General features: G+C 61.5%; 2 protein-coding genes across 9 annotated transcripts; one reads left to right on the forward strand and one right to left on the reverse strand.

Annotated features, from left to right (window-relative positions):
- Positions 1-613: 613 nt before the first annotated feature.
- On the forward strand, positions 614-11,069 carry LOC111145072 (leucine zipper tumor suppressor 2). 8 transcript variants are annotated; one of them, XM_022499686.1, is made up of 6 exons: positions 614-1,080; positions 1,518-2,018; positions 6,414-6,863; positions 7,487-8,143; positions 8,716-8,973; positions 9,738-11,069. In XM_022499686.1, the coding sequence occupies exons 3-6, from the start codon at positions 6,456-6,458 to the stop codon at positions 10,419-10,421; spliced, it is 2,007 nt and encodes a 668-aa protein (XP_022355394.1). In that variant the 5' UTR covers positions 614-1,080; positions 1,518-2,018; positions 6,414-6,455; the 3' UTR covers positions 10,422-11,069. The 8 variants fall into 8 exon arrangements, with proteins under 8 accessions (XP_022355394.1, XP_022355398.1, XP_022355399.1 ...); XM_022499690.1 differs by having other exon boundaries at positions 1,825-2,018; XM_022499688.1 differs by lacking the exon at positions 614-1,080 and having other exon boundaries at positions 1,104-1,728; positions 1,825-2,018.
- LOC111145025 (proline-rich protein 2-like) lies at positions 944-3,855 on the reverse strand. Its single transcript, XM_022499643.1, has 2 exons — positions 3,156-3,855; positions 944-1,155 (listed from the first exon to the last, which is right to left on the reverse strand). Exons 1-2 carry the CDS (start codon positions 3,853-3,855, stop codon positions 944-946), a joined length of 912 nt encoding a protein of 303 aa, XP_022355351.1.
- Positions 11,070-11,142: the final 73 nt, after the last annotated feature.

Here is an 11,142-nt window from a genome sequence, read left to right on the forward strand (position 1 = left end):
GCCTAGAAAGCAGTGGGGGATCCCTGGGTCCTGTATAAGGTCCCTGGGAGCCATTGTCCCTGTGCCCAACCAGAGTGGATCTAGGCAAATTACTTGGGCTCAGCCTATATCCGATTGGATACTAATAATCTCCCTGAGAGATCAGGAAGGGCCTGGCCACAATGGGGCCAGCTGGATCTACAGCCCTGTCCTCAGACTTAGCGTCATATTTGTGAGGGGGCATCTTGGGTCCTCCAGTTTCTTTACTACAGGTGGGTTTGAGAAGAGACTAAATTCACTGGACTCTGGCTGCCCAAGTACTCAGGCTGCAAGTACGGTCCAGAGAGCTGTAGGTACCCTGCCACAGGCTGCCTTGGGTGCCACGGAGGGAGCCCTAGGTGCCACCCCGCAGTACCGTGCAACTTCCTGTTTGTGCCTGTGGGTGGAACTTCGGGAGTAGAAGGGAAGCCTGGCCTTGCTCTGTGGGGGCCCAGGACTGGCAAACAGGCTCACCTGGACGGACTCCTGATCAGGGGGAGGGGAGGTGCTGGTTCTGCTAGGGCAGTTCCGACCGACCGGAGGGCGGGGCGGGGTCTGTTTTGGTGAAACCCGAGCGGTCTTTGTCTGCTTCCTAGGGGTTTTCCTTGCTCCTGGGGAATGCGCGGAGTGGGTCCGGCCTGATTCCCTACCCGGCAAGGCAGGTGGCAGTAAAGCCCTATCGCGGACCCGGTTAGGGCGGCCAGGTAGAGTAGTTCTCGGTCACGTGCTGGTCGTCCCTTCCCCCACGTCGAAAACCAAATCCAGAAAGCTGTGAAGTCGGAGGCCAGAGGGGCAGCCTCATCACCGCCGAGCTTCCGCGGGGCTGGGTACCAGGTCGGCTGTTGGGGGGTAGGGGGTGTGCGGGGCAGACCACTCCCCTCCCTGGGTCGGGGGCGCGGCCTCAGCCGCCCCGCCCCGCCCCGCTCTACCAGGCCGGGCCAGGCGGGCGCCCGGAGTCCGGAGCCCGGAGCTGGCTGCGAGCCGGCGGATCTGCGGCGAGGAAGTGCCCGTGCTGGAGCTGGAGCTGGGCAGGAGGTGGAGCAGCGGCGCAGGTGGCGCGGGGTGAGTGGTGGGGCGGTGGAGGTGTCGGAACTCCAGCCTCCCGCACATCCCGGCTCCGGAACGAACTTTCCCGGTCTAGGGAAGCCGGGGGTGGGAGTGAGGAGGGGGTCCCACTCTGGGCTGGGGGTTGGGGGTTGCAGGCGAGGAGCCTGAACAGGGAATCGACACGGAAACTCGCCGACGGGTCCATACACGCACGCACACAGACCCACGCACTTGGGACACACGAACACACGTGCATTCCAGAAAGGACGCGCCCTGGGTTACCCTTGCAGTCCCTGGAGCAGCGCCACGGGCCCACAGGGACCCCCAGCGGACAGGGTGCTCTGCTGTCGCGTACTTGACGGGGGTGGGAGAAAAGGGCTGCCCGGCGACCGCCGACGGGGGCGGGCCGGGTGGGACAACTCCGGAGGTTCCTGCTTCCTGGCCGCCCACAGGTGAAGACTAAGACGTAAACAGGCGCTGAGCACGTGATCGCTTCGCAGACAAGTGGGCTGTGCTCCCCCACCCCCGCAGCTGGGCGAGGACCGGCCTCCCCAGTCCTGGGCGAGTCTGCAAGATCTCCTGCCGGGCTGTATTCCATTCTCCGCCTCGAGAAACGTTAAGCCTTCCCCCAGAAATGGGAGCACAACGCCCCCTGGAGTCCGGGTAGCACAGGACTAAAGACTGTAGGGCTCGGTGGGGTTACCTGGGCTCCTCTCTTTCCTTCACCCCAACATGTTCATGGTGCCCTCATCCCTGAAGGTATCGCTGGACGGCAGTGTACAGCAGCCCCCGCATCATACCTCCAGTCTGGGGAACAGCTGCCTGAGCGCCGGTGGGTCCCCTTCCTACCACCACCCCAACTTGCAGAACGGAGAGCTCCTCCTCTCACTGTAGGAACAGAAAGCCCACTCGTGCAAGAGTGGAAGCCCTCCATTCCCGGAGAATGCATGAGGGTAAATGTCCCCTAAATACGGGAGTGGGCCTATGTCCCTCGCCTAGAAGGGAGGATGAGCCCCCTCCCCCAGGGAATGAGGGAGTGGGCAGCAGCCCTGTGCCTCCTTCTCTGCCCCACCCTCCACCCCTCCACACATGCTGAGCCCAGCTGCTGCCTGAGCTTCTGGGCTGGCTGCCAGAAAGGGGAGGAGGCTCCTGGTCCCCCAAGAGGCTGGGATCAGGGCAAGGCCAGAGGAGGGGGTCTTTACTGGGGAGAGGGGCTCAGTCTGTTCTTGTGAGGATCAGGGTCTGGGGTGAGCCTGAGGGTGGTTGGGCTATGTCTCCCTTTCCAGGGAAAAAGAAAGAAAAACAACCCTTTCCATGGAGCTAAAAATAGAGCTGAGAGCTGGCCAGGGTTGTGGCCTGGAAGGGGGGGATGCTCCTTCCTGGGGCAGAGGAGCTCTGGCAGGCCTTGGCCTTGGGGGTGGGGATGCAAGTAGGTGGTGGGAGGAGCTCCTTGCCCAGGGGTGTGGGTGTCAGCTGACCTGACTGGGGCACAGAGACCCCTGGAGGAAGGTCTGTGTGGTAAAATGTTTGTGAAACACCACGTGTGTGTGTGTGTGTGTGTGTGTGTGTGTGTGTGTGTAAGTTGTCTGACTGAAGGAGGCCACCAGTGTGTGGAAGAGGCTTAGGAGAGGAAGCCCATTTAAAATTGTGTCTGTGTAGGAAGGGCTTTGAGTCGATGGGAAAGACTGTGCACAGCAAGGTGTGTGACACCCAGGTATGTCTGTGTGTGAGTTAGACTGAAAGATTATGGAAAGAAGGAACATGGAACCACGTGATGGATGAGATTGTGGTTGTGGCTGCGTGGGACTGAATGTGGGAAAGGTCGTGTGGGTGTTATGAAGACTGTGTTGTTTGCAAGAGGGTGAGACTATCTGTGACCCGAGAAGACAGAGGAGTGTTGTCAGCTGTGAGGCTGGTGTAGGTTTGGACTGTAGGTTTGGACCGCCTCACCCCAGTCATGGGGGGAGGGGGCAGGGGCTGCCTCTCTCTCCCAGCAGTGACCTCTCTCTTAACAGATGGTTCTGAAGGAAAGCTGGGGAGCAGACAGCCGCGCCCGGGGCAGTCCTGGGCTCGCGGGGTCGAGAGGGTACAGTGCTGGGGAGCCAGGTAGGGGCCCCCAAGGCTGGGGGGGCTGACGGTGTATTCTCCAAATGTGTCGCCAGGTGGCGCCACCTCCGCAAGTCCGAATATGCCTCCATCAACCGCTGGGGGTGGGGCAGGCAGGGCCCGAGCCTGGGTCCCCGACCAGTCCTGGGGAGCAGGGTTCCAGCAGCCGAGGCGGGGGGGCAGCTGACCCTCGGCGCCCCGCTCTGGACTCCGAAGCCGCAGAGTGTGTCTTGTGGGGCAGGCTTCGACCGGAGGAGCGGAGGGGGAAGGGCGGCCGCCGTGGCGCCTGGTCCTTTGTGCTCGAACAATGACCAGCTGCCGCTGGCCCCGGGGCCCGGGTAGGGGTAGAGGGTGACCCGCCGCCGCTACCGAGTCCTGAGCCGACCGGGCTTCAGAGGTTGGCGGGGGGGCGGTGATCCTGAGTCCCGCGGCGCGGCCCCCGCGTGCGTCCCGCCAGCCTCGCGTGACGCGGGGTGCCTGCGCGTGTCCGCGCCCGGGGCGGGGACGCCCCTCGGACCCCTCCCCCGCGCTGCGCCGCCCACTTGGGCCGGACGGGGGCCGGTCGGGCCGGGGGGCGCCGCGGAGGCGGGGCCGGGCCGGGCCGGGCGGCTCCGAGTGGCCGCGCACGGGCTGGAGCCGGGCGGCGCGCCTGTGGAGCGCTGGGGGCGGCCCGGGACTGAGCATGGAGCGGCGCGGCGGAGGTGAGGGGGGGCCGGGGCTGGGAGGCGACCTGGGGGCGCCCCCAACTTCTGCGCGGCGGAGGGCCGGTGGGGAGGCGGCAGCCCCCAGCCGCCCCCACTTAATGAAGCGGGGGAAGCGGGGGAGGCTTTAGAGGGTGGGTTGGGGGCTCCGGCTTCCTGTCGCGGAATGGGAACTCGTGATCTCAGACTTGATCCCGCTTGACCGGTCTTTGGAGTTTGGTGGGGGGAGACTTTCCCCAACTCTTCAGCCCCCAAAACAGGTTTGTGGGAGTTCAGCTTAGCCAGACCTGCCTCGGGCACTGGCTGAACCCAGCGCTCGGTGCCCCCAGCCCAAGGGTGTGTGTGTGAGTGTGAGTGTGCTGGGCCAGAGTGATTACTCAGGGAGTGCTGGGGGGAGCCAGGGGTTCCCTCTCCCACAGCCGCAACGCATTTCTCAAAATGGAGCCTCCACTTGCCCCTCCTTCTCTCTCGGGCTCCCGCTCTTGGAGCCGGGCTGGCTGGGCCTGGCTTTCCAGAGGCCTGGCCCTGGCTCCCTGGGTGTCTGGCTCTTAGGGCCCAGTTTTTATATCTCTTCTGGGTTAGGGGCCCCTGGCTTTGTGGGATGGGATTCAGGGACCCAGGCTCACTGGGTCAGCTTGTCTCCTTGTCTGCCTGACCCTGGGGCCTCTCTGAGTCTTTGTCTCTTGTCTTTGGGGTCTGTCTTTCTCTGAGTCTGTCTCTCTCTTGCCCTTATTTCTCACTTTCTCAGGGCTCACTGAAGTGGGCAAATGAGGACAGAGGTGCCGGCCTCCATTGCCCCCTAAGAATCCCCTTCCCCACAGCTTTCTCTGTGCCCTGGAGTGGTGTGGGAGAGGGCAGGAGATGGCATGTGCCCTTGGTAGTAGGCTCTACTCTTCCCCAGGTCCCAACCCCTAGCTTCTCCACCTTCAGTCTGGATACCTTCCTGGTTCTCAGGGTCCTTTGACTTGGTAGGGAGGTGGAGGGTAGGCCTAGCGGAATACCAGCCAGAAAGAAGGAGGCCAGAGTCAGATAATGTGTGTCTCCTTTCCCCACACTCCAGTGAGTGACAAGACCCAGGCTTCTGCTCACGCAGTTGGCCCTGCTTTCCCCCAGGCTCCTACCCACTCTCACACATGCTCTGTACACACATGCACACACACACTCCTCTGCGCGTACTTATGCACCCTCACTTTCCTCTTCGTGTGCTCATGTAAGATACGGGGAGTTTTACATATAAACTCATGTGTACCTGAAGGGACATCCGTCCAAAGACACTCAAGATAATTGAGCTCATACACCACAAATTCCCGTATCATATACACAGTTACTACTTTTACGTATTTCCTGAGGGATCCCGATGCATACTCGTACTCTCATATGACACGTTAATCTGCACATATGAATAATAGGAATGTATTGATACGGCTGCTCAAACAGGCACATACACACAATAATTCCTGACGTTTTCACACATTTTCACATCCACACACTGTTAAGGACTCATGCACGGTCTCACACGCACAGATAAGTACAAACACAAACTCCTGTTCCTCCGCAATTCTCTGTCCACTTCTTGGCCCCCGCTCTACATGATGACTTCAGCAGATGCCGGAGTCCTGGTCTTCGGCCTCCGGACTGGGGAGGGAGTTCCGGGTGGAGGTTTGCTGTCCCCTTCCGGGAAGGAGCAGAGCCTGGGGAGGTGGAGCCCTCTTCCCTGGGTTCCAGGGAAGGGAGATCTGTGAACAGCTGCTGTGATGGTGGGTGATGGTGGGGCTTCCATCCTCATCCCCTTGGGACTTCTCAGAGAATGTCTAAAGCCGGATGGTTTCACAGAACCAGAGGTTGGCGGCAAGCCTGTGTGGGCTCCTGTAGGCCAGACTCATTGGGTGTGGTGAGGCTAGGAGTTGGCATGGAAGCAAGCATGAGCCTGCATCCACCTCTAGAAGGCAGGAGACCCCAGAGGGCACCTGTGGGCTCCCTAAAAGCTCTGGGTTACTCGTTTGGCCAGCTCCACCCTTGCCGCCTCTCTGTCTGGGAGAAACTGAGGCCCAGCTCGGGGGAGGCTGGGCACTGCCTGGCCTTGGCTCTTTATTCGCTAATTACCATCTGAGTCGCTGTGTCCCTGAGGTTGCCTCTGCCCCAAGTACCCTCTAATGAGGCCACCTGTCCCAGGGGACTGCGAACCTGTGCTGGGCGTTGGTAGAGAACTCCCTCCTAAACTTGGCGTCCCAGCCTCTGGGAGGGATGCAGGTTTGGGCTGGGGCCCTGCATAACCACCAGTCCTCCCTTCCCCTCATCGTCTTTGCTTGGTAGGGTCAGCCCTTAGCCCTGTTCAGACCGGAGCTGGGCGGTGATCTGGATCCCAGGAAGATCTGAGTTTCCTGCCAGTGCTTGGAGAAGGAGCCCTGGGGGATCAGGGCATCATGGACTGATGTCAGGAAGCTGTTTGATGTAGGACAAGGGGTCAGGAGAGGGACTGAGGGACTTGTATAGGGAGGGGCTCAAGGTGAAAGGACTCTGACACCACTGCCCTGCTCACAGGTTCCCCTGGAGGCCCTTGGCCAGGCCTGAGCCTCTGTCGCCATGGCCATTGTACAGACTCTGCCAGTGCCACTGGAGCCCGCTCCTGAGGCCACCACTGCCCCACAAGCTCCAGCCATGGGCAGCGTGAGCAGCCTCATCTCAGGCCGGCCCTGCCCCGGGGGGCCAGCACCTCCCCGCCACCACGGCCCCCCTGGGCCTACCTTCTTCCGCCAGCAGGATGGCCTGCTACGGGGTGGCTATGAAGCACAGGAGCCGCTGTGCCCAGCAGTGCCCCCTAGGAAAGCCGTCCCTGCCACCAGCTTCACCTACATCAACGAGGACTTCCGGGCAGAATCACCCCCCAGCCCAAGCAGTGACATTGAGGATGCCCGAGAACAGCGGGCACGCAGTGCCCATCTCCGCGGCCCCCCACCCAAGCTCATCCCTGTCTCTGGAAAGCTGGAGAAGGTGAGGACCAGCCTTTTCTTTGGGGTCAGGGTGGAATCAGGAGCCCCCTGAAGAAGCTGGAATTTGGGGGCCGATTTAGAGGAGAGACGTGGGCTGCAGAGTCACCAGACCTGGGTTCCAATCCCAGCTCGGCCTCATTCCGGCTGCATGACCTCAGGGAAGTCACTTGACCTTTCTGAGCCCGAGGTTCTGTATTTGTAATGTGGATGCACCATGTCAGCTCTCCAGTGATGGTCAAGAGCATTCCATCACATGACGTATGTCGGTGTTGAGTCTGGTGCCTGTCACATGACGTGTGCTCAGAGGCGAGCTGCTCCGACTCCTGCGAATGCAACAGCTATGAATCTGACTATGAATAAGGCCTTTAACTTTGCCGAGCCTCCACTTGCCCATCTGTAATATGGGCGTAGTGATCATATTTTACTCGTATGGCTGTTGGGATGATCGGAGACGAGCCTTTTAAATGGCTTGATATAAGGGATGTCAGGAGGCCCTCAGCTGGTGGTAGCAGTTAGTATTAATGTGTGGGGATCGGGGACCCCAGATGGGAGGGCAGGGAGTATGACAAGGGCTTTGAAAGATCGGGCAGCTCATCCCCAGTGTCACGTGGCACCTCATTTCAGAACATGGAGAAAATCCTGATCCGCCCAACAGCCTTCAAGCCAGTGCTACCCAAACCTCGAGGGGCACCATCCCTACCTAGCTTCCTGGGTCCTCGGGCCGCCGGACTGTCTGGGAGCCAGGGCAGCCTAACACAGCTGTTTGGGGGCCCTGCCTCGTCCTCCTCTTCCTCCTCCTCCTCGGCTGCTGACAAACCCTTGGCACTGAGTGGCTGGGCCAGCGGCTGCCCATCGGGGACACTGTCTGACTCGGGCCGAAACTCACTGTCCAGCCTGCCCACCTACAGCACCGGGGGTGCCGAGCCAGCCAGCCACTCCCCTGGTGGGCACCTGCCCTCCCACGGCCCGGGGCGGGGGGCGCTGCCCGGACCAGCCCGAGGGGCCCCGACTGGGCCCTCCCACTCGGACAGTGGTCGATCTTCCTCCAGCAAGAGCACAGGCTCCCTGGGAGGCCGTGTGGCTGGGGGGCTCTTGGGCAGCGGCACCCGGGCCTCCCCTGACAGCAGCTCCTGTGGGGAGCGTTCCCCACCCCCACCCCCACCACCCCCTTCGGATGAGGCCCTGCTGCATTGTGTCCTGGAAGGAAAGCTCCACGACCGTGAGGCAGAGCTGCAGCAGCTGCGGGACAGTCTGGACGAGAGTGAGGTGACCATGTGCCAGGTGTGGCCAGCAGCAATAACGGGGGTGGTGTGGCAGGACATCCACAGGAGCTGGGAGTCCCAGGAGCATTTCCATGTGTGCTGGGGGGACACGGTAGGGGGTGGGGGGGCGCCGGTGAGGCGTCGGGGAGTCCTCCGCCCAGCTGTCTGGGCTTCACCTGCGGGGCGGGTGAGGATGCCCAGCCAGCACCGCCATTTATTGTCTTTCAGACTTGAGCGAGACACTTCACGGTGCTGAGCCTCGTTTTCCTCAGCTATAGATGGGGAGATTTCTGGCCTTCTGGGGTTATTATGAGGATTAAGTCAGGCAAAGGCTGTGGAGTGCTTAGAATGACGCCTGGCACCTAGGAATTCCTGCAGAAGCGTTTGCTATTCTGACGTTTCTAGAATCCTAGAAGTGGTTGTGACTAGAGTTACCCTACTTTTTCTCATGGCTGAGTGGAGTCTCTTGTCCCTGAGCCCAGCCATAGGCTGCCAGAGCAGTCGGTGACCTGGGAGTGGTGGAGGGCCATGGCAGGGGGTGCTGGATGTGGAGGGGAGCCGCTGGGACCCAGGTCTGCCTTCTGTCCCCAGGCCTACGAGGAGCGGCAGCGGCACTGGCCACGGGAACGAGAGACACTGCGGGACGACAGTGCCACCCAGGCCCAGCGGGTGCAGCGGGCCCAGCAGCTGCTCCAGCTGCAGGTGTTCCAGCTGCAGCAGGAGAAGCGGCAGCTGCAGGACGACTTCGCGCAGCTGTTGCAGGAGCGGGAGCAGCTGGAGCGGCGCTGTGCCACCTTTGAGCGGGAACAGCGGGAGCTTGGGCCGCGGCTCGAGGAGACCAAGTGGGAGGTGGGCCAGGCCAGGAGGGGCGGGGAGCGGGGCTCAAAGGGTCCAGCCATACCACTCCCCCTCCAGCCTCCTACTCCCAGAGATCCTCCCCGTCCTCACCTCCGGGAGATGAAGATCCCCCTCAAGCTTCCCTTTCTGGGTAGGGGGAGGGTCTCCTCGTGCCATCATTGTAGGTGTCCTTGGGTCAGGTCGAGTGCTCACATAGCCAGTGGCATTCCCATCCACTGCCTCCCAACCAGTAAGAAAAGGAATGTAGCCTGCTCTGCGCCCAGAACTTTCTAGCTGTTACTTAGAGTGGATCTTGCGATCCTCAGAGCAGCCCTGTGAGGTGGCTGTTGTTCATCTCCATTTCTGAGCTGAGAAGGCCTGGAGCCCGGAATGGTTGCTAGTCAGTGGCAGAGCTGAGATCGCAACCCAGGCCTTGTGGCTCCAGCGTCTGCGCGTTTCCCCAAAATGCTGGGGTGCCTCTTGGTGGCTCCCACGCCTGCACAACCTGCCACCAGCCAGTCCCTGGGGCTCTGCAGTGTGTCATGATGGTTGGAAGTCACCTGCTTTGAAGGAAAAAGATCTGGGTCTGCGTTTTACTTCTGCCACTTACTAGCCATATGACCTTGGACATGTCACTGGGCTCGCCTTAGTGTCTCTGTCCATGTAGTGGGTGTCAAGATCAAACAAACTGTCCCTGGAGAGCCCGTGTGATCTCGGGGCCCGAGCCTGTGGGAGAAAACTTCTCACCAGGCTTCGCGATCCCCTCCCACCCCTAGGTGTGCCAGAAGTCAGGTGAGATCTCCCTGCTGAAGCAGCAGCTGAAGGAGTCCCAGGCAGAGCTGGTGCAGAAGGGCAGTGAGCTGGTGGCCCTGCGGGTGGCGCTGCGAGAGGCCCGAGCTGCACTCCGGGTCAGCGAGGGCCGCGCTCGGGGCCTGCAGGAGGCGGCCCGGGCCCGGGAGCTGGAGCTGGAGGCCTGTTCCCAGGAGCTGCAGCGGCACCGCCAGGAGGCCGAGCGACTCCGAGAGAAAGCTGGCCAATTGGACACCGAGGCAGCCGGACTCCGGGAACTCCCCGGGCCACCTGCCGCCACGGACCCTTTCCTCCTGGCAGAGAGTGATGAGGCCAAGGCGCAGCGGGCGGCCGCCGGCGTCGGGGGCAGCCTGCGGGCCCAGGTGGAACGGCTGCGGGCAGAACTGCAGCGGGAGCGGCGGCGGGGGGAGGAGCAGCGGGACAGCTTCGAGGGGGAGCGGCTGGCCTGGCAGGCGGAGAAGGAGCAGGTGATCCGCTACCAGAAGCAGCTGCAGCACAACTACGTCCAGATGTACCGGCGTAACCGGCAGCTGGAGCAGGAGCTGCAGCAGCTCAGCCTGGAGCTGGAGGCCCGGGAGCTCGCTGACCTGGGCCTGGCTGAGCCGGCCCCCTGCATCTGCCTGGAGGAGATCACTGCCACCGAGATCTAGGGCCCTTGGCATCCCGGAGCAACAGGGAGCTTGACTGCAGTGGGGCGGGAACCTTGGGACCACGGAGGTCCCCCAGGTCTGAGGGCCCCAGAGCTGCTTGTGCCCCAAGATCCAGGCCTCTGGGCCTCTGCCAGGATCCTGGGGGCAGCCCTCTTACTAGGTTGAGCAAGATCAGCCCCCTTGAAGGTCCCCGTTTCACTGTCTCATAGAGGCTCCTACTCACTTGACCCATCTCACCCCTCCTTCTGCTGCCATTGCCACTCTGCCAACCGCATTTGTCCCTGACGAGGGGGTGGAGGGGCTGGGAGGAGGGGGGGTCCCTCTTTTCCACACTCTCCCCTACCCCAAAGCCAGGGAGAGCCAGACAGCACCAGCTGCTCCAGATGTGCCTGCCTCCTCTCTGCCTATGTTGGGGGTGGGGGGCCAGGGCTGGGACTGGGGTCTGACCCCCATGCTCCAGCCCTGCAGCCTCTCTCCTGGGGCGAGGGGGCTGTAGTCAGACCAAAGGAAGAACTCAGAATTGTCTTGTTTATTTGTGTTTGTCACCAAGGAGCCCCTCCCCACACCCAGGTTTATGGCCTCGTTTTCACTTGTATATTTTTCCACACTGTAAATTTCTTGTACAAACCCAAAGAAAAAAATTAAAAATTTTTTTTGTTTTTAAAAAAGACGAGTGTGCTAGGTAGAGATGGGAACTTCTTTGACCCCTACTCCCAGCTTC

The sequence above is a fragment of the Enhydra lutris genome, unplaced genomic scaffold (genome assembly GCF_002288905.1).
Source record: "Enhydra lutris kenyoni isolate GAN:26980312 unplaced genomic scaffold, ASM228890v2 scaffoldscaffold12, whole genome shotgun sequence".
NCBI classification, from domain to species: Eukaryota; Metazoa; Chordata; class Mammalia; order Carnivora; family Mustelidae; genus Enhydra; species Enhydra lutris.

Excerpts from the sequence above, each read along its gene's own strand:
- LOC111145025 (XM_022499643.1), bottom strand. The coding sequence starts at position 3,855 with ATGCTCAGTCCCGGGCCGCCCCCAGCGCTCCACAGGCGCGCCGCCCGG. Across the intron at positions 1,156-3,155 it reads CTACCTGGCTCCCCAGCACT|ACCGGGAAAGTTCGTTCCGG; the intron begins GTACCCTCTCGA and ends CGGCTTCCCTAG.
- LOC111145072 (XM_022499686.1), top strand. The coding sequence starts at position 6,456 with ATGGCCATTGTACAGACTCTGCCAGTGCCACTGGAGCCCGCTCCTGAG. Across the intron at positions 8,144-8,715 it reads GTGAGGTGACCATGTGCCAG|GCCTACGAGGAGCGGCAGCG; the intron begins GTGTGGCCAGCA and ends TTCTGTCCCCAG. Across the intron at positions 8,974-9,737 it reads TCGAGGAGACCAAGTGGGAG|GTGTGCCAGAAGTCAGGTGA; the intron begins GTGGGCCAGGCC and ends TCCCACCCCTAG.